The sequence below is a fragment of the Lissotriton helveticus genome, chromosome 3_2 (assembly GCF_964261635.1).
Source record: "Lissotriton helveticus chromosome 3_2, aLisHel1.1, whole genome shotgun sequence".
NCBI lineage: Eukaryota > Metazoa > Chordata > Amphibia > Caudata > Salamandridae > Lissotriton > Lissotriton helveticus.
Window position 1 is genome coordinate 117942436 of NC_136062.1, and position 21226 is coordinate 117963661.

General features: G+C 43.2%; 1 protein-coding gene across 4 annotated transcripts in view; it reads right to left on the reverse strand.

The window, feature by feature from the left end:
- Window positions 1–218: 218 nt before the first annotated feature.
- The window catches only part of RFX7 (regulatory factor X7), a 511194-nt gene continuing 490186 nt past the window's right edge, over window positions 219–21226 (reverse strand). For 3 of the 4 annotated variants that reach the window (XM_078684877.1, XM_078684876.1, XM_078684875.1), the window contains exon 9: window positions 1491–4927. In XM_078684877.1, the coding sequence (XP_078541003.1) occupies window positions 1628–4927 (3300 nt within the window). In that variant the 3' untranslated portion in view covers window positions 1491–1627. Of the gene's footprint in view, window positions 4928–21226 lie in introns of all 4 variants that reach the window. The other variant, XM_078684878.1, reaches the window with a different exon arrangement.

Here is a 21226-nt window from a genome sequence, read left to right on the forward strand (position 1 = left end):
TATACACGCACTCCGAGATAATAGAAAATTTACAATTAGATAAATCCACAAAGCTCAAAGTTAGCTGTAGCACCTCAGATAATAGGTTTTATATCTCATTTTTTAAGTCCTACAAACAAGGCTCAGTGAATTAAAATACTTCATCTATTTTTTCACACCTTTCAGTTTTCTGTAGGATTTTCCTTGGCTTTAATTTTCATTTTTCGTTCATCTATATATTTTCTATGTGAAAACAGGCTGAGCTCATTGCACCACGATCTACAGTAAGTAATAGGAAAGCTTATGGACAAAACTAAAATAGCACCTAGGTCTAAAAAATAGTTTAACATGCAATTTAAAAAACCCTGAAATAATTCCATAATTTCTGCTTCAACTCTTTTCATTTTCATTAAAATTTGCAATATATGTGTATCAGGCCAATTACCACACTCATTTTCACAATGTTTTAAAAGTGCCTATTGTTAAATTTAGTATAAAAATAATGTTCTATTTTCTGATGTTACAGATCTTTCTCAAGATTCAAATGTTTTCTTCATTTCTTAGTTGTGCTATAATAGAAGGGAATTTAGCTTCACACATACAAGCATTACAATTAAAGTTGAATATATGATTACTATGGTTATCTTAACTTGCCTTCCTAACTCTGGTCGAAATGATCAAACATGCAACACTACCTATGTCCTAATATATACAAATATTAGAAATCCCAGTGCTTCATATCATATACGGTGTTAACTACTTAGTAGCAGTGTATCATTCTAAATCTATAGGCTTCTATGTGGCACCCTGTTCATGCCACATAAAAATTCTGCCATCTTTCAAATGTTGGCAATACAATTGCTTCATGTGTCGTAGCTCACAACATATAAAACAAGCAATAAAATGTCATTGATGAGGTAAAAAAGTAGAAAGTTAAAAATGTTACACAATTTTATAAAACATTAGTGCATATTTCCAATTCTTTAATTGCGTTAACGCCCAGTTATGACTCCCTTGTCTCAATCGTCATTCTTTTTTTGTAAGGGCCATATAATGCTACTGAAAACAAACACAAGCTTCTCACACTCTTATACATAGCTTACTATCGTAAAGTTAATTTGTACGATAGAGGCAAATCGCAAGTCACATTGATAGGTAGCCTAGCTGCCATACTAACTTTCCTTCAGAAGTAATCTGCTCTGTTTATGCTATATATGTTGATAACTAAGAGTGTGTCCTATTTAAGAATTACAAAAGCAGACAACTAAACAGTAGTGGTTTTCAAACAGTAGCATACTACGAACCAATGATATAGCCAGCAATGGATGTAATGTATTTTAAATAAACATAACATGCATTTAGATTAGCTGTGAATGTCGGTTAGCAATTTACCAAGAAGAGAATTATCTGCAACCAAGTGGGCACACTGTTAAATGATCTTTTAATACTGGCTCTACAACTGCCTCACTAGTTAGACCTTTTACTTTACGTTGTTACAAGTATGTATTCCTCAGTGAAGCATGAGTGCTGTGCAGCAAACCCTTCTAGAATGTCAAGATTACTCAAGTTTTTCTGCTGCGGGAGGCACTTCTATTACGACAAATACAATATGTACGTCTTGAGATACAGTGTGCTACATTACATAACATTAACCCAACATTTCAACAGCAGGATGGTCTTTGCTTTCCATCCATTCAAATCCTGAAGAAGTGATAGAATTAATAGATTCATTGCAAATCTGTTGGAACAATGGGTCATTTTTCAACTCTTCCAGTGTAGCGTCATCATCCTGTTCCTGCTGTCGACCTGGATCAAATAGAAGATTCGGGTCAAGAGTGTTCAGATCATTTATGCTGCCTGAGAGCTCAGAAGACAACCGCATTTCACTGGAGAAGTCAGGTGCCACATTACTCAGCTCTGATGCTACCTGACTCACCAGCTGCTGGTCTGCTTGCAAGTTATCATCACTTAAAAGTTCTTTTACAGTGTTGCTAAAATCTAGTTGCTGCTGTCCAATGTCCGATTGTGCTTGGCTATCTCCAGAAACAAAATGAAGCTGATCAGTACTGGTGGTTTTGGTGAGGTAAGCTTGTGTTGGGAAGTCAAAGACTGAAGTGCTGGAATTGATCATATTTTGCTGATTGGCACTAGAAAAGGGTGGAGGTGTTTCTAAAATCTGAGTCAGATTCATTCGCGCTGTATAATTAGAGGGCATATTGTTCATTCCTAAACCTCTCATTGCATCGTCATTTTCAGAATCAAGTTTGCTTAGTAACACATGTGTAATATTCTGGGTGTTACTTTGTTTCTGAAGAGACGGAAAAGCGGTCTGCATCATAACAGTCAATGGAACTGATTGACTTCTTTGAGCTAAGTTATTGGCACTAGCTTCTTCATGAAGATTTGTAAGAATGGTATGAACTTCTGGAGTCAACACAGCACCAAATGTTGTCACACTGGATCTTAGTACATTTGAAGCAGGAGGAGCAGTGCTTCCACTTAGATTACGTTGACGGTGAACAGCAGGACTAACACTTCGACATCGAAAACTGTTGCTGCCAGAATTATTTCCACCTTTATTGTCAAGCGGAGCAGGCACGGCAAATCCCTCTTGCTTGTTAGTACTACCTAAAGATGTTATTTGATGTTGTACAGGTGAAACCGGTGTTAAACGGCCAACATGGGCGTCATGATGTCGGGATTGTGACTGATATGATTGACCTGGCACCGCAAAAGCATGAGGTTTCCTGAAACGATCTTCTACTAGTTCTTTATAGCTTGGCAGAATACCTTGGCCAGAAACAGAAGAATTTCCAACTCCACTGTATCCATTATTCATCCACTCAAGTTTGGTTTTATCAGGATGGGTGGCCATGGGTCTCTGCATTGGTTTTACAGGACTACTCGAGACAATGCTGGCATCGTGGTATGCCATACTTGAGCTAATTGGAGTGAATGCAAATGGATTCCGACATTCAACTGGACTAGGAGGGACAGAACTGCTACAATTCGAATGTGGCGTTCCAATAGGGGTCAGCCGATTATTTCCCAAAACACTATCCACGGGTGTAGTCTGAGCCAATCTTGAACAAGGGCTTTCCCTAGATAAGCTCTGAGAGCCTGAAATCATCTCTGATGTTGGTGTTGGAGTAGGTGTTGGAGTTGGAGTTGGGGTAGGAGTTGGTGTGGGAGTGTGAACTGGCGTGCTACTGCTATGAAGAGAATGATAGAAGTGGGTGGTGTTTGACAGAGAAGACACAGGCGTCCCTTGAGCTGCAGTTTGGCTTTGGAGTGCCATTCCCAAACTTCCGTATGATTGAGTACTGTTATTCATTGACATTTGCTCTTCCATGAGAACCAATTCCTCAACAATACTGTCTTGTGTAAGGTCATCATCAAAGGAAAAAAAGTTATCATTAAGCTGAGATTCCGTTTGTTCATATGCTTTCAGTTCAGCTGAAAGAGGCAACTCATTTGATGAATGTGCTTGCAGCTGACTCAGTGTTGATTCCTGTATCTGGCTCTGTAGTTGGCTGTATGAATCCTGCTGCATTCCTTCAAACTCCACTGATTCCCACACAGACATATTTAAGTCATTTGTGACAGGGTTTACAGTCATATTAATAACACTGCTATCCTGCTGCTGGTCACAGTTAGTAGCTGTGAAATCAGAGTCTGTAGTGAGATGCTGCCAAGCATTTTGAGTGAAAGTGCTGCCTGATTGTGTGTCGCTTTTAAAGCTGAGCATAGTTTCTTCCAATTTTGCATCTGGAGACGAGGCAGACGGTGTTGTTCTGATAGGTAAATCGCTAGTACATGTAACATTAGAATTAAGATGACTGCTTGGCAAGTTGTGGGTGGAAGTTGTGGAGTTTGTTTTCATAGCTGCCTTGCTTGGAATCTGAACCACTGTGCCTTCATTTTTTGCCAGCTGTGCCACTTTTTGAAACTTCTTGACGTTACCAGTACCTCCTTTCTGACCATCCGTGTTAGCTGTGGAAAGTGTATTCACCGCTGACCTCTTCAATGGTGGTGTCTGAGACTCCTGCAGGGCAGAAGGTAACCTTTTTCTTGGACTTTTGATACACACTTTATGGTCTTTCCTGGTAGAATCACAACTTGAAGATGAACTAGTGCTGGTGCTGGAAATGCTATGACTGGCAACCGAGAGGGTAAGAGTGCTTTGACTAAGACTCCTTGAAGAAATGGGCCCTATTTCAATAGATCGGGATTTGCTTTTGGTCTTTGTTACTTCTGCTCTGTGATCGGCAACCTTAGCCATCTTCCCCTCTATGGTACCTTCACTGGGAGATTTCAGAACAATGCATTCTAAAGTACTTTTATGAAGAGACAATATGTTTGGTGTTCCTTTTCTAGCTCTAGAGGAATCAGTCATTTCCTGGCATTGGATAAGACTTTCATCAACCAGGGCATCAGGTTCAACTTTGATCTCGACAGATGGCGTAACAGCAAGATGGTTTATTTTGGGCCCTGGAGACTGCAGAGAAACAACTGAGCCATTTATTATTTGTGGGCCAGTCCTCAAATCGTCAGCTGTTCCATTACTGCCTATCACTGCAGTAGTATGTTTGAGTGGTGTACTGGTAGTGCTTGGTGCAATAGATATGGCTGTCATTTTTACCACATTTAAAGAACTGACATGTGGGGCTGGTACAACAGTCTTGATTGGGCTACTAGTAAACAACACAGTTGTTGGTGAGCGAATGGTAAGAGCACTGGTGTTGGCTGGCTTAGGAAGGATTTGAGGATAACGATGCCTAGCAGAGCGATCACCAACAGGACTGGCTGGAACATTCTGAGGTGTCTTTGGTGACTGCTTGATAGATTGCATGTGCTGAGTTACAACTTGAACATTGAGAGGAAGGACCTTGCCATCAGACGAGCCCATTGGACATGGGGATGTTACCAACTGTCGTGTTCTATGTACCTATTGATAGAAAAAATAAATTTAATCAATCAAAAGAACACGCTTATTGTTGTTCATTTCTACTTTTTGGGCTTTGAACAGTAAATACAGTACAATAAGTAATTTCTTGAAGTAAAGAACATATTACACTGTTAAGAGCATTAAAGAGAAAAAAAGGGAGGAGCAGCGCCATGAGTAATTTTTCAACACTGCTGCATCAAAATGCAAAAAGAAACAGTCAGGGAAGCATGCGTCAGAATATCTGCAAGGATGCGTTGTAAAATACAAGATTATCCAGTTCAAGTACATAATATCATGTCCAAGACCATACATATCAAGTAGCATCAGACACCAGAAGACTAGTCAAGAGTCACAAATGTCTCACAAGTGCAGCCTCACCACGCATACATTCCTTCGATCAGTTGGTACCTTTAAGTATCTCCAGGTGCATTAGCTATGTCGTTTATACCAGTCATGTAGTTCCTAAAGGATCCCCAAATAACGTTTGGCTTGCTGCTTGCCAGCTGCAACTCAGCATAGGTCTCTGCCCTATTGTTACATAGTACTGAATCTTTAAGATAGTCTTGCAGCTTGTAGACCTTATCCATACCTTTGTCACCCTGTGCTAAGTCATCAGCATCAAAGGTCGTCAGCCGCCTGAATGGTCACAGTACATCTGCCAAATACCCCAGAAACCTAATCAGTAGTGTGGAAGTCAACTGGGAGGGAGATTATGTCAGTAAATGTATGATTCACATTCATTCAGAGGTTATGGTGGGTTTGCTCATCTCCAATCTAGATACAGAAAATTTGTAGGGTTTGAGGAGAACATAGCACAGTGTAGGGGGATTAAGGGATCAATACGGTGTAGTAATTTGGGTGTGTAGGATAACCTATTCAGAGAGCAAACATGAATGAGCTTGTGTCTATAATTTATGTGTATGGACTCCAGCTGGTGTGCAGCAGAACTTCCAGACTAACTGATATCACAATCCCCAAGGACAGCCTACTATTGTGTTTTAGCATTATTATCCGGAGGGCCATACACTCCATACATAATTTAGAAACCCATCCTCTAGTGTTTGGAGATAGGGACATCTCTGTGAGTGAGGGGAACTCTATGGGCTCCTTAGGGAACAAATCCAAGCATGGCACGCCTGCCGATGCAGTCTGGAAATATATAGTACCCTCGAGCAGTTCAGTAGAACTGTTAATGTAAGGAAACGGCCCTCAAGAAAGAGTTGGATACCTTTCTGCAGGCTCAGGTGATTCAAAGTGAACTGCACTGACATATTGAGTGACCGTGACAAGGCTGGATTATCAACAAGGGCTACTTCTGGGGAGCGTACCAACGTCCTGCCACTGACAAAATAACTCAGTGAGTACCCCAGATCTTTTTTACGAGTTTAGCGGGCGTTGGTAGTTTAGCAGCAAGCAAGGTACCCAGCTTATCAGCGTTAACCTTTTCTCTAGGAGCAAGTGTGGCGATGTGCATTACGAGTCAATCCACAATATAGAAAAATATGACAAGGAAGTAACCCTCAAATTCAGGCATTGCAAAGCAACCTGCCTCGTAGGCTGTCCGCCTCTTGCATTGCAGCTTCAGATTCTTACCTCGCCATGCCAGCTGGGTGAACATAGTGTGGAGCCTGGTAAACATTGACCTGCAAGGGGGTATTGGTATACTCAAAAAGGCCTATAGAAATTTGGTTTGTACCACCATATTAACGAGTGCAATTCTGCCCGCCATGAATAAGGAACATAAATCGACCTCTGCACAGATAGTTTATAGATTGCAGGTCCGTACTCATCTCTAAGATCTAGGTCTTGATCTTTATTCCCATGAATACAAAGTTACCTGATGGAGTCCTCCCCTCTAAGCCAGCAAGTACTCCAACAATGGTTTACTATTGTTAGCAAAAAGAGGAAACCACTCCAACTTGCTCCAGTGTAATGAAACCGCCAAGAAACACCCAAATTGGATTAGGTCTTGAATTATGCGTTCAAAACAACGAGAACGGGTTAGTTATAGGGTACATGCTTGTTCCTAAACTTAATGTGGATGTACCACGAATAACTACTGCCAAGGAAACCCTCAGGTTTTGTAAAATAACCCTCACTCACCTACCTAGTAGATTACATGCTTCATCATTGGGTTCCCAATCTCGTCACCGAATGTTTCCATGGGTGTGTTACGATGCCTGATAACAGCGAAGCTGGTTGTTTTTTTGGTAAGTGAGGCGGTGGTGGTGAGTGCAAAGTGCTCAAGTGCAATGTATTTTAAAATTGGCTCAAGTACTCTGTCTTTTTTAGCCTCTATTTTATTAATGAGAGTATTGGTCAATGTTAAAAAAAAAAAGGGTGGCGGGTATGTGAAGGATATAATTTTGATCCTTCTTATCCTGTGAAAGGTCTACATGTTTCAGCCATGTTCCAATGTGCCCCGTAGGGTCAAATGGCTTTCTTCAGGACCACTTTAAGCCAGCATGCACACTAAGTCATGCCGCTATTCTGTGGGTTGTATTTACAACCCACCGGAAAAATCACTGTGTCGCTTTCAATTTTCAGCAACAGTAGCTACTTCCACATGGGATCGGTCGAGGAGGTGGACCTTGTAGTCACACTTTCCGCAAGGTATCTCACCCTCTGTGATACCTGATCTGCCTCGGTCGTCCTGCGTTCAGGATGAGCAACTGCGTAGGTCTTTTTGTGGTATTTCATATGATAATAATCTATTTATATGGTTACTGCACGGGGATGTCCAGTCTGATATTTTGTTTACAACTCGTGGTAATGAGCAGGCATGTTTGGTAAGAGAAGTGGTCGGGAAGATCTGCTCGGATAGATTTTGTTACTAACATCTCATATCCGACGCCTTGACAATTGCTTTAAACACAATATACATCTCAAACACAGCTCAAGGCACCATGAGGCTGTCCCTAATACCTTACACCTAAACAAAACATGCAAATATTTACAATTACTAGTGCAACATTCAAGTAGCAGTTGAGTGTCATATGCATGATGTATAGATCCCACACATAAGCACACAGCAAATGCATAACAGTAACACATAGGCAAGGGAGTAGCCTGAAAATACATAGCAGTAACACATAGGCAAGGGAGTAGCCAGAAAACGATAATACCTCCCACTTTGAACTAAAGCTCTTATAGCATCAAGAAAGCAAAGTAAGTCATCACAACCATCCCCAGAAGAGCTCTCTTGTTCAAGGATCTAGCCATTCATCCTTCCATCAAACCCGATATTCACCATTTCAAATTTACATTCTGTCATCTATTAATTCTTTCATCCATCATTCCGTCTTTCACCATTCATTCTGTCCTTCCATCTGTGTGCCCATCCATATCCAAACCTTTTCGACCATTTGCAAACCTATCTATCCTTCCATCCATAATTTCACTCATCCATCCCTCCATCCACTCTTTCACACAATCATCCTTTCACTCATTCATCCACTCTTCCATCCATTCACTCATGCATCCAACCATTTACCCTTTCACTCATCCAGCCATCCTTTCACTTAGTCATCCATTCATCCATCCAGTTGCTCATCCGTCCACCCATTCACCCTTTCACTCATCCATCCATCCTTTCTTCCAGCTCACCACCCTCCCTTTCACTCATCCATCTTTACATTCTTCTTTTCACTCATCCATGCACCTATTCGCCCATCCATTCTCCCAATCATACATCCATGCTTTCACTCACTCATCATTCCTTTCTCTCTCCATTCACCTTTCACTTAGTCATCCAACCATCCATCCACCCTTCACTCATCCACCCATTTACTCATGAATCCATCCATCCATCGAACCTATGACTCTTCCATCCTTTCACTCATCCATCCATCCATCCTCTCATCCATCCACCCTTTCACTCATCTATTCATCCTTTTGTCCATCTACCCTCCCTTTCATTCACTCGTACATCCTTACATCCACCCTTTCACTCAGCCATCCCCACCCTTTCACTTATCAATTCATCAATCCATCCATCATTTCTCTCATCCATCCACCCATTTACTCACCATCATACACCCTTTCACCCATAAATCCTTTTACCCATCCATCTACCCATCCTCTCATACATCCATCTATTTACCCTCATCCATCCTTCCACTCACTCATCTAGCCATCCTTCCTCTCATTATCCATCCATTCACACTTTCACTCATCCATTCATCCTTTCACTAATCCTTCCAGCCATTTACTCATTCCTTCACTTACTTGCTCACTCACCTTTTCACATTAATTATGAGCTGAGCCTTTATTTACCGAGTTGCAGACAGAAGAGGCCCATCAAGAACTTCACCACTCTGTAGTTCCTAAAGCAATGGGTGGGGTGGGGGAAGGGAGGGTTCACTATGCCCCTGCAAATAGGCAATCTGAAAACTTGGAAGTCATGCATGATGCACAGTGCCAGGACGTGAGGTAACTGTGACATGGTAGTGTTTGTGACATTGTGTTGTTTTCAGGGCTTTAAGGAGGATGAAAAAACTTTAGGTCTCTTCAAGGGGCCTGTCTGATGTAGTAAAGGGCGTGGTTTAAAACACCTAAGCTAAAAATATGTGCTGAGCATGATGTGCCGCCTGACTGGTATTTTGCTGTTTCTATCATTGTATCCAGTAACATTAGACCTACAACAAGGCATGACTATTGGCTTTGTCAATGGGTGTTGGTTGCATAAAATAAAAATGAAAGCAGTAACTATGGCTTTGTTGTATATAATATTAAAAATGCTTCGGCTCTGAAATTATGAGACTATTAAAGAACTATAACCTCTTCTTTTTAACTTCTTTTGCCGGCTTCTTTTCATGAACTGTCACATAGCAGCATGGGCGTTTTTGTACATTTGTTTTGTACATTTCTTCCATCTGAAACAATACCCTGCCCTAAACTTAGGCAGGAGGAGGCCACCACATGCTTTAACAGTCCAGACTGGCCCATTGTCATTCTGTATGTGGCAATCAGGCGCATACAGAATGCTAATGGGTGGGGCGGGACTGCTCTAGTGCTCAGAGGAGGAGTGCGAGGCGGCCCATCAGTGAGCTGAGGCTTCACCCAAGTGAACAGTTCTGCTCCTGGCAAAGCCCAAAATTACAGACAAAAGACGTCCGTAAAAGGGATTGTCACGGACAATGGACGTGAGGTCTAAATTACAGACGGTCCCTGAAATTTAAAGATGGTTGGTCACCCTATGCCTGGAGAGAGAAAGCGTGTAGCAGGGTCACCCTGTGAGTCCCATCTCATCCCCAATGAAGTAGGGGGTCAGTGATGAAAATGTATGGAGGATTATGAAGAATAGACAGGTTCAGGGACTGGATCCCCTGTAGTAGGCAGTCATGAACGGGTTTTAGAATTCCACAAGGCCTGCAACAAGTTATAGTTTACTCAATTACGTTTGCACGAAGGTACCAACGTTAACACTTACGCTATCATGTGAGATAATACATGGCAAGCCAAGTCCAATCTTTTCAAGCCTTCCTTTCTATATATACTGAACTGCACTACCCTATCAGTGGCAAAAAATTTCCAAACTTTTTTTAAATTAAGTATTTAAAAAAAGTATTCAAAGATGGCAGGTAGGTCTGATGCTCAATGAGTTCATTGGCACTGCACAATGTCTGGCGAATTCTACATACTATAGTAGGTAATACAAACCCTTCTCTACCACTAAAGGTAGACCTTTTTAAGCATCATAGAAAGGTACCCTTTACTAGAAGAGATAATCGGAACATGATCCCAGGCCAGGTCACTGTTACTGGGATGCATCTGAAGCAATAGCAGCAGTTTCAGCTTGCTAAAGGCATGCCAACTTCAGGATGTGACTAAAGAGTGATAGCAACTTTGCAACAATTGGACTATGAACCCCTCACAGAGAGGGCAGAATTGCTTAACTGCCTTTCCAAGTGGCTAGCACCATGATAGCACAACTCTATCAAAAAATACAAAAGAGAGAGACCTCTAGATCATAGAACGAGCAGCTTGGGCACCAGCTATGGCCCTTGCTGCATCGCTGTGCAGCTATTCCTCAAGGCTTGAGGGATACTAGAACCCACCTGCTGTCATTTCCAGCATGACGACACTGCTCCAGTTGGAAGGGCCGGCCAACTAAGCGAATTGACATAATTCTCCAACCTGGCCTACCACCATGATGCTAACACAAGATGTAAAATGATCAACTAGTTAAAAAAGGTATCAGCCGGTTCGAATTTACTATCCCCATTCAGCACCTAAAAAAGAGATGAGAATAACTTGAAGAAGGTCATCCCCAGGCAGAACTCTGATAACTACCTATACCACTAAATCAAGAAGTAAAAACGAAACCCACTACTTAATAATGATATAATCAATCACAATACTCAAAGGGTGCATACCTCTAGTGAACATGATCAACCAGTATCTGATTTATAACAATTAAACTCCAGGCCAAATAAAGCAATTTGTCAAGGAGGAAAACTCTTGCCCGAAAAATAGATAATCTGATCATGCTTGGGGGAGGTCCTAGTAAGGAAATACTTGTCCCTGAAGTTGGTTAACAGCAACTTGAAATGTCACTAAAAGAAGTCTTTTTGATGACACCAGGTCACTGTATAAGCACCTTAGGAGTGTGTTTGTGGGAAGACGGCTCTTTATGTGATATATCGATAACTTGATACACCTTGCAATGAGTCCAGAGGTTCTCTTAAAAGTGGGCAGTGCCTTGCCATGCAGTGCCAAAGTACTTTGTTAGGGGTAGTGTGGTGGAGCAGCCTTAAGACTTAACACAGATGAGAGTAAGACATTTGAAAATTCACACAATGATCAATAAAATATATGTTGTCCAAACAGGGCTTGGCCCATGATTTCGTCCAGTGCTGTAGTTACTCCCACCCAGTATTCTGATAAATGTGGGTAGGCCCACAACATATGAACCAGGTCCGCTCCCTCCAACTGGCAATGTGGACACATCAAGGGTGCTGAAAGGTATAAATTGGGCTGCGTCTGAGTGGTAAGTATGCTAGGTATAGAATAGCGAATTGAATAAATTTAAATCTCGAAATACAAGATACTGTCTTGGGGTATTCTAGTAATCTCACTCATTCACTGTCTGAGAGCGCCTTGCCCAAGTCAGCCTCCCCTTTTACCGCAGTGTTGTAAGTCTCGAGATGAACTCGAAGTTCCTTATATAACCACAGTACCATGTCCCATTGTGTGCAACACCCTCAGTAACTCCTATGTCAATGGTTCATGATTATCCGATGCCTAATGTCGGTGCACATACCCCTGGAGACTGGTGTGTGTTAAGAAGAGAGTATCTGGGAGATGTATGAAGTTTTCATGGGTCATAAGGGTGCCTTCTTCACCCACTGTTTAGGTCCACTCTCGTTCAGACGTTATAAGTTATGGCCAGCGAGCCAGTAACCATTGCAGTTGCCCGGTTATGCAGTATGCCTTAAATCAGGAGCTCCCTGCCCACCTTTATCCGTTGGAAGTTGGAGCGTTACTAAGCCGACTCTACGCCGCCCCCGCCCCCATATCAGATCAGTCAATAGAGTGTTTAGTTATTGGAAAATCCTGTTAGGGATCATAATTGGGTAAGTTCACAAAATGGTATAGAATGTGTGGCAGCATTCCCATTTTGGTCTGGGCCAGTTGCCCAGCCATGGACAAGGGTAACATGGTCCAAAAGGCCACCTGTATTTTGAGCCCTGCAGTTGTACGGGAGAGATTGCCTTCAAATAAATCAGGGTTAACTCTATATACTTGTATCTCAAGGTACCGGAAAGTGGAAGAGGCTACTGGGATTTTGTATTCCCCAAAACGTATGTACTGGTGAAGGAGTATGCATTAGATTTGTCTGGTTAATATGGAGGCCAGAAAGAGTTCCAAAGGCAGTCAACAACTAGGTAATTTCCCATGTTACCTCCCAGATATCGCTGAAATAAAAGATCATGTCATCAGCATACAGCAAAAGGACATGTATCACGCTGCCCACTGGAATCCCCCTGTGTCCCGCTTCCTGTCTAAGTCTATGTGCTAAGGGTTCGATTGCGAGGATGAAGAGGAGTAGGAAAAGGGGCCAACTGGGTAAAACAGGGATATATGAGGGTCCGTTCTGGCCCTCTCTGAAACGCAGCTCTGTGGTGCTTACTGGAGGTACCAGGTGGGCTATTTGGCCCCCAGGGACCCTCGGATTCAAGGGGACTTAATCCCCCAACTTAAAACGTGCCACAGGGTCAGAGCTGATTTGCATATAGCCAGTGTCTAACCCAGGGTGGTGTGGAGTGCAAAAAACGATGGCTTTAGGCCCAGATGTTTGTACTGGGGTGAATGTATGACATTGTTCTACATTCTGTCCATCAACTGTGTTTTTTGCAATTTTCACCCCGAGTGGTCTGGGTATGCTCAGACGTGAGTCCCAGGCTCTCCACACCACTGGAGTCAAGCTATCCAGGCTGATGAAGGCTGATAGCCATAAACCGGTCCTTGGATGCCTGATTCCGGTCTGGGAAAGACATGGCTTGGTAGTTTGGACTGGACTGTTCCCATGAGGCACAGGGTCAGAGCTGATTTGCATATAGCCAGTGTCTAACCCAGGGTGGTGTGGAGTGCAAAAAAACGATGGATTTAGGCCCAGATCCTTGTACTGGGATGAATGCATGACATTGTTCTACATTCTGTCCATCAACTGTGTTTTTTGTAATTATTATTGTGTCGTATATTGGCATTATACCAAAATCAGCATTTACCCGTCAGTAGCCTGCAATAGACACTGGATATCCCACTAAACTTTGTACTTCACATAGGAGCCAACATTGTGCCGTTTATCGGCCTTTAAATTCACTGTAGTTTCTCTGACCCACAAATGTCACCGACTTAAAAAAAAAAAAAAAGACATCTCCACAGTTACAATATCAAAGGTTCAGACAATTAATGTACCAAATATTCATCATGATTATTATAAAATTATCCAGATTCAGTTTTCGGTTTTCAATATATGTCAGTTTCTTTTGAGCATTCTTCTCAGATGGCCGGCATCATCTGAATAAGTAGTTATTAGACGAAAGTGGCCCTCGAGATTCTCTTTGTCCACCACAATGTTCTTAGCTTTCAGGAGTCCCTCGCTTGGTATTCTTTTAACCTTCTCGAATGTGTTGTTAAGCAAGTCCTGATCACAACCTCTAGCTCTAAATCTGATCATGCTATCTTTGGCAGCGGCCTGGAAATCAATATCTCGAGAACAGTTCCATTTAAGACGGAGTAATTCCCCATACGGGATACCCCGTATCAAATTGGGAGGATGGCTACTGCCGGCATGCAAAATAGAATTGCCGGCAGTAGGTTTCCTGTAAAGTTCAGTTTCAAGTACCCCCTCTTTAACAAATACCCTGAGATCCAGGTAGTTCACCGATACTCTATTCATCTCGTAGGTCAACTTAAGGTTGAGATTGTTGCGATTTAGATCAGCAATAAACTGTTTGTAAGAGCCCTTCCACACCAGGAAGAGGTCGTCGATCTATCGACGCCAAACCACGACATACTCTGCCCATTTTGCCTTATTACCGGCAAGGGCCACCTGCTCCTCCCACCAGCCTACGAACAAGTTCGCATAGCTGGGGGCGAAGCAGGTGCCCATTGCCGTCTCAGAGATCTGTCTATAAAGCTCGCCTTGGAACAGGAAGATGTTGTGTAAAAGACACAATTCCAAAAACTCAATCAGCATGATACCATGTTCCATGAACTTCAAAGATCTTTTGTTCAGAAAGTACTTGATAGCCTGTATCCCTTGTGTGTGTTCAATGCATGTGTAAAGACTTGTGATGTCTAAGGTAATTAACACATATATGTTGAATCCCACTGCATGGTACTGACCTGTGTTATAAAATCTTTGGTGTCCTTTACATAGGAGGTAAGTTGTAAAACAAACTGAAAAAGAATATAATCAATATAGGTAGACAGATTCTCAGTCAATCCCCCTTTGGAGGAAACAATATGACAATATCTATCTATCTATATATCTATCTATCTATCTATCTATCTATATATATCTATATCTATATATATATATATATGGATATAGATATAGATATATATGTGGATAAAGTTGTTTACCCAGTTAGTATCTGTTTGTGGCATGTAGTGCTGTAGATTCACATGCTTAGCATAAGTGCACCATCTAGTGTTGGGCTTGGAAGTGTACAGGTTGTTTTTCTTCGACAAAGTCTTTTGAATCACGAGTTAGTGTGACTTCTACTGTTACTAGTAATGCACATGATCATCAAGTCCATTGTTAGATTGTTTTCCCGCATGAAGGGTGAGGATAGAATGTGAAGTAAAGTGTAGTATAAGGCAATGTCCGTGCGAAAGGAGTTTTTTGAAGCAATTGTGAAAATAACTATCAGTACAGGGAGGAGGGTGGGCGCATGTGAATCTATAGCACTACATGCCACGAACAGATGCTTACTGGGTAAGTAACATTTTCAGTTTGAAGCATGTGTGGCTGTAGATACACATGCTTACCACAGACTGTAAAGCATTTCTCCTCCATAAGCAGTGGTTAACCTGTGGGAGTTACAAATGTTTGAAATAGTGTTCGGAGTAATGCTTGGCCTACGTTGGCGGGCCAGTACAACTACTAAGTAATGTTCTGTAAATGTATGCAGGATAGCCCATGTAGCTGCTTTACATAAGTCAGCTATAGATTTGTTTCTTAGGGAGGCCATTGAAGCTCCTTTTTATGAGTGGAGTGAGTTCTCGGAAGAATGGGTAAAGTTCTTATAACTTTAGCATAGCACGTTTGGATGCATTTAACAATCCATCTTGCAATGCCAGATTTAGAAATGGTCCTTTCTTTGTGAGGTTTTGAGAAAGCGACAAACAGTTGTGTTTTACTAAATGACTTAGTCCTGTCAATGTAATACATGAAAGCTCTTTTTACATCTGAGGTACGGAAAACCCTTTCTGCAAAAAAGTCAGTTGGGGAAAAATAGACAGATTAAGATGGATTTGTGAGACCACCTTAGGTAGAAATTTGGGGTTGGTGCAAAGTACAACTCTTTCCTTATGTATTTGGAGAAAAGGTTCTTCTAAAATTCATTCTTAAGGTCACTGACACGTCTCAGTGAAGTGACAGCAATTAAGAAGACTACGTTCCAGGATAAAAACTGGGGGTGCAGGAGGAGAGGGTTCAAATGGAGGGCCCATTAATATTGTTAATACAAGATTTAGATTCCATGTGGGAGCTGATGGAGCTCTAGAAGGAATTACTCTTTTATATCCTTCTAGGATGGGTATGACAACTGGAATCCTATTTGGGGAAGTATGTGGCCTATTGTGAAGCTATGCAGCTACCGTTGTTAGGTGTAGTTTTATAGATGTAAAAGCGGAACCTGAAGTACATAAATGAATAAGTATGTCCTGTACTTTAGCTGCTAATGGATCAATGTTGTTGGACTGACCATAGTGAAAAATCTTTTCTAATTGGCAGCATAACAGATCTGAATAGTAGGCCTCTTTAAGGATATCCATACATTGTTGTGAGAGATTGAAGTAACCAAAATCTTAGATTTCAGAAACGAAATTACAAGGTTGGACGAAATGGGGTTCGGATGTCTGATCCCTCTATGGTTCTGTGTGAGATGATCCTGACTGTTTGGTACTGGTTCATGGGGAACTACAGACTGCGGTGAGCCATGGTTGCCGTGCCATGTAGGTGCCACCAGTATGAGGGTGATAAATGTCTGCCGAAACTACAAACTAGAAAATGGAAGCCGTGGGAGTGGTGGAAAAGCATAAGCAAATATCCTGGTCCAACTCATCCATAGTGCATTGCCATGGACTGTGGGAACCTGGAGGCGCAATTTAGGCAATTTGCATTTACTGCTGTGGGAAGTTTTGGAGGAGAACTTAAGGATGGAGTACACACTTGTGAACCTGTCGGTGCCTCTTGCTGAGGAGATCCGCAAAGTTATTGTCCACACCAGGGAGATACTCCACCAACAGATGAATGTTGTATCGGAGAGCCCACTTTCAAATGGTCTGGACTAAGTGGGAAAGCTGTGGGGACTTGCTGACTCCCGCTTCTGGAGATAATACATGGCTGTCATGCTGTCTGTTATGATGAGGACCACCTTACCAATTAGATGAGGAAGGAAGGAAGGCTTTTAGCGCTAAGCGAACTGCCAGTAACTCCAGGTGAATAATGTAGTGATGTCTCTGATTGGGTGTCCAGTTGCCCTGGACAGTGATATGTTGGGAATGCGCTCCTCAGCATGTAAGGGAGGAGTCAATTGTTACTGTCCTCTGCAAAACTGGGTCTAGGAAAGGCTGTCTCTTTAACAGGTTAGCTGTGTTCCACTACTGCAGAGTGGCAAGTTTGATGGCTGATCAACACTAGATCTTTTAATTGATCCTTCACTTGAGTCCATTTGTGCGATACGCATTCCAGCTACAGACACATGTTTAGTCTGGCATGGGGTACCTATGGCTATACAGGAAGCGATCACCCGATGAGAAACATGACTGGCCTGTTACCTGTTGACCTGGTTAAAATTGGGGAATGAGTGCCATGGAATGCTTGTATCCTGGCAGTATTCGGGTAAGCTATACCTAGTGGAGAAGCGTGGCTCAATGGTTAGAGCGGCAGACCCTGATGCAGAGGTCTGGCCCAGGACCAGGGTTCAATTCCTGCCTCGGCGGCTCTTGGACTCAATCTCCCCAGACCTGATCATTCTCGCCTCGGTGCCTAGTCTAATCATGGGTCCCACTCTGTGACTCTGGGCAACAACTTGCTTAATCTCCACAACGGCCCCAGCAGCGCTTGGATGCCTGGCTTCACCTTGGGGGTGCCCAGGAGTGGACATCTCACAGGAAAGCCAGGAAGGCTTCCACAGTGGTATGAATACAGCGCTACGAGACCTCTGGGTAGAAGGCGCTATATAAATACAAACACACACACATTTAGTTGTAAAATGAGAATTGACCCCAGTTTAAGGTTGCATTTGAAGGTGATAGGTGAGACTTTGAGACGCTGATGGTAAAGCCTAGTTGATGAATTAGGTGCTTTTGATGAGCCAATCGTCCAGATATGGAAAGACGTACGCTTTGCCAGCGCAGGTGAGCAACTACTACCATGAGGCATTGGTAAAGGCACTGGGTGCAGTAGAGACCCCGAAGGAAAGTACTTTTGAGTTGGAAATGCTGACCATTTTTTAGAAACCTTAGATAATGGCGATGTACCGGATAAACAGTAAAACGAAAGAAGGCTCCCTTGAGGTCTAGTTCGGCCATTAAGTTGCTTGGTTACAATAGGATGATATCTTGAAAAGTGACCATGTGACAGTGCACTGAGAGGATGCATTTGTTTCAAGGTCTGCGGTCCAAGATTGGTCTGAGGGAGTCATCCTTTTTGGGAATAAGGAAGTATAGTGTGCCCTGTTGGTGGAGTTGAATGAGTTCTATAGCTCCTTTTTAGGTTTCGACCTGGCGAGGGCACTGCTTGCAGTGCCCCGCCCAGGGCGAAAGCTTTTGAGTTACAATATGGATGTTTGCCCGCCTCTGTTTCCCATTGGCTAGCTCCATAAATGGACGCTAGCCATTGGCAAACCGAGGCGTCCGTCATCCTGCGAGGCGACTCGTGGGCGTTCCTGGGATGTTTTTCTCATCCGGCCCCTTTGGACACGTCAGTGCGGCGGTGGGCGGGGTTTATTTATTTTTTTCTTTCCGTGTTGTTTTCGGCTTTTCAGGAGTGCCTTCAGCCGGATTGGTGTTGTTTATATTTGCGTTCAGGTAAGATGCATGTGTTTAAATTTTTTTAATTGTTTGTTTCAGTTTGTTTCTCCACTTTGTGTGTCTCGTTGCTGCCCAGTGTTCTGAATGTTTCGCTTTGCACGGTATGCACCCCCTCATGTTGTCGCCGTTATTGTTTAATGTTTTTTCTGTGTCTCGTTGCTGCACCGTGAAGTACATCTTTCGCTTTGCACGGTATGCTTGTTATAAAACATGCTGCCTGCTGCGGTACCCTCATGCCGAAACTATGCATCACGTGGCTTCCTGTTCGAAGTAACCCAAGTTAAAAATACATTGCTGAGTGGGAATTACCTGCTGGTCGGATAGAAAGCATAATTTAGTTGGAGGATAAGAATCCATTTTCAGCACAGTCACAAATCGTTTTAGACAGATGTTGAAGGTAACACATTACATGAAAAGATTTTGCAAGCGGGGAGTGTCAACACACTGGCCTAGTTCCCACGCACTCGCAGGCTTCTCTCCTGCTAACCAGGCATAGAACTCTAGCAGCATCATGTCAATCATGAATAGCTGATGCTGAAATTGGCCCATATTTGCGTTTATTTCTGTGCCCTTAGACTGGGAGGGGGGGGGTCCTGCAAATGTCCGTTTTATATGGAAGTATTCATTTTGTTAGAAGGAGTAAAAACAAATAGCTGTTATTAGTTTGCAAGAATTTCGTGATCAGTAAATTTGCCTTTTCCTCATTTTTAGAATCCAAGCTGTTGAACGCTGGTCTATTGTTGGCACTTTCAGTCGAGACACTGCAGTTTTGGGATGATTAAAAATAACTCGTCTACACGATATGTGCCCATGGCTGTCTTCTCGCACTTCCCTTTGCTATTTGTCATTTACTTATTTGCTGCTTGCCAAGTAATGCTCCGTGAAACCCAGTTAGGTACGAGGCATGATTGGTGGTCTGAGCAGAAATAACATCATTTCTACTGTGGCTTTTTCCAAAACAAGCACAGACTACTAACTTTTTTCTTTCGTTCTGAGATTATTGCTAGATATGGTGAAATAAGCAATACCTGCTGTAGCTTTGAGTTTTACATTTACTTTTACTGCCATCTCTAAGTTGCAGGTTAAACAAAGCATTGAAGTTGAAAAAAGCGATAAAGTACAAAAACCATTCATGCCTGTTTATGCTGCATGTTTACTGCAAATGGCTAAATTGAGCATATTTGTTTTTTAAGTGTGCTATTACTGAGAAAACGTGTCCTGGTGCTGGAACTGATACACTAAGCTCACGCAATAGCAGGGTTAAGGTCTTTAGAGCAATCCGGTTTCAAGGTTGTGGCAAAAGGAAAACTGAATAGCTTTGGTTCTTCCATTCAGCGGGAGAGAATTCCAGAGTTTAGCTGCTGTGACTGAGAAAGTCTGGTCTCGCGATAAAGAATAAGCAACGCTTCAAGTATACAGGATTCTGAGTGACACAAAATAGGAACTTCTGTACATCCTGCTGAAAGGGTCTCAAGCGAAGGGAAAAGAGGGCATTGAAGGATTCATGACCATACACACCTTTGTCCAATATCACAAATAATGTCCTCCAGAATCCCATTCCAAAAATGCCAGTTTCAAGAAGGAACAGCCCACAAATAAACCAGCCAATCGCAGGTGCCCTCAGCTCTAAATCCTCTGCCATCTGATCTCACCCGGGCCCTTACTCACTTCTTACCTCTGTACTCTCAGCTCTTACCTGTGCCCTCAGCTCTTATCCCTGTGCCCTCAACTCTTACCCCTGTGCCCTCAATTCTTACCCCTGTGCCCTCAGCTCTTACCTGTGCCCTCAGCTCTTATCCCTCTGCCCTCAGCTCTTACCCTGCCCTGTGCCCTCAGCTCTTCCTAGGCCCTCGCTTCTGACTCCTGTGCCCTCAGCTCTTACCTGTGCCCTCAGCTCTTACCCCTCTGCCCTCAGCTCTTACCCCTATGTCCTCAGCTCTTACCCTGCCCTGTGCCCTCAGCTCTTCCTAGGCCCTCGCTTCTGACTCCTGTACCCTCAGCTCTTACCTGTGCCCTTAGCTCTTACCCTTGTGCCCTCAGCTCTCACCCCTCTGCCCTCTGCCCTCACCCGTGCCCTCAGCTCTGACACCTGTGCCTGTGACCCTCGCCAGTGACCATGTCCAGCATGGCGGGGGAGATCGTGGCCGTCCTGCTGGCCCTGTCGGGCTGGGTGCTGGTCTGCTCCACGCTGCCCACCGACTACTAGAAGGTGTCGAGCATCGACGGCACGGTCATCACCACGGCCACCTTCTGGTCCAACTTGTGGAAGACCTGCATCACAGACTCCAGCGGCATCTCAAACTGCAAGGACTTCCCGTCCATGCTGGCCCTGGAGGGTGCGTCCCGACCGGGGGGGGGGGGGGGGGGGGGCTGTGTGTGTGTCCGTGTATGTGTGTTGCTCTGTGTGTGTGTGTGGCTCTGTGTGTGGCTCTGTAGGTATGTATGTGTGTGGGACTCCGTGTGGGTCTGTGTGTTTGTGTGTGGCATTTGCGAGAGATTAAGCTATTGGCATTGTAAATGACAGTG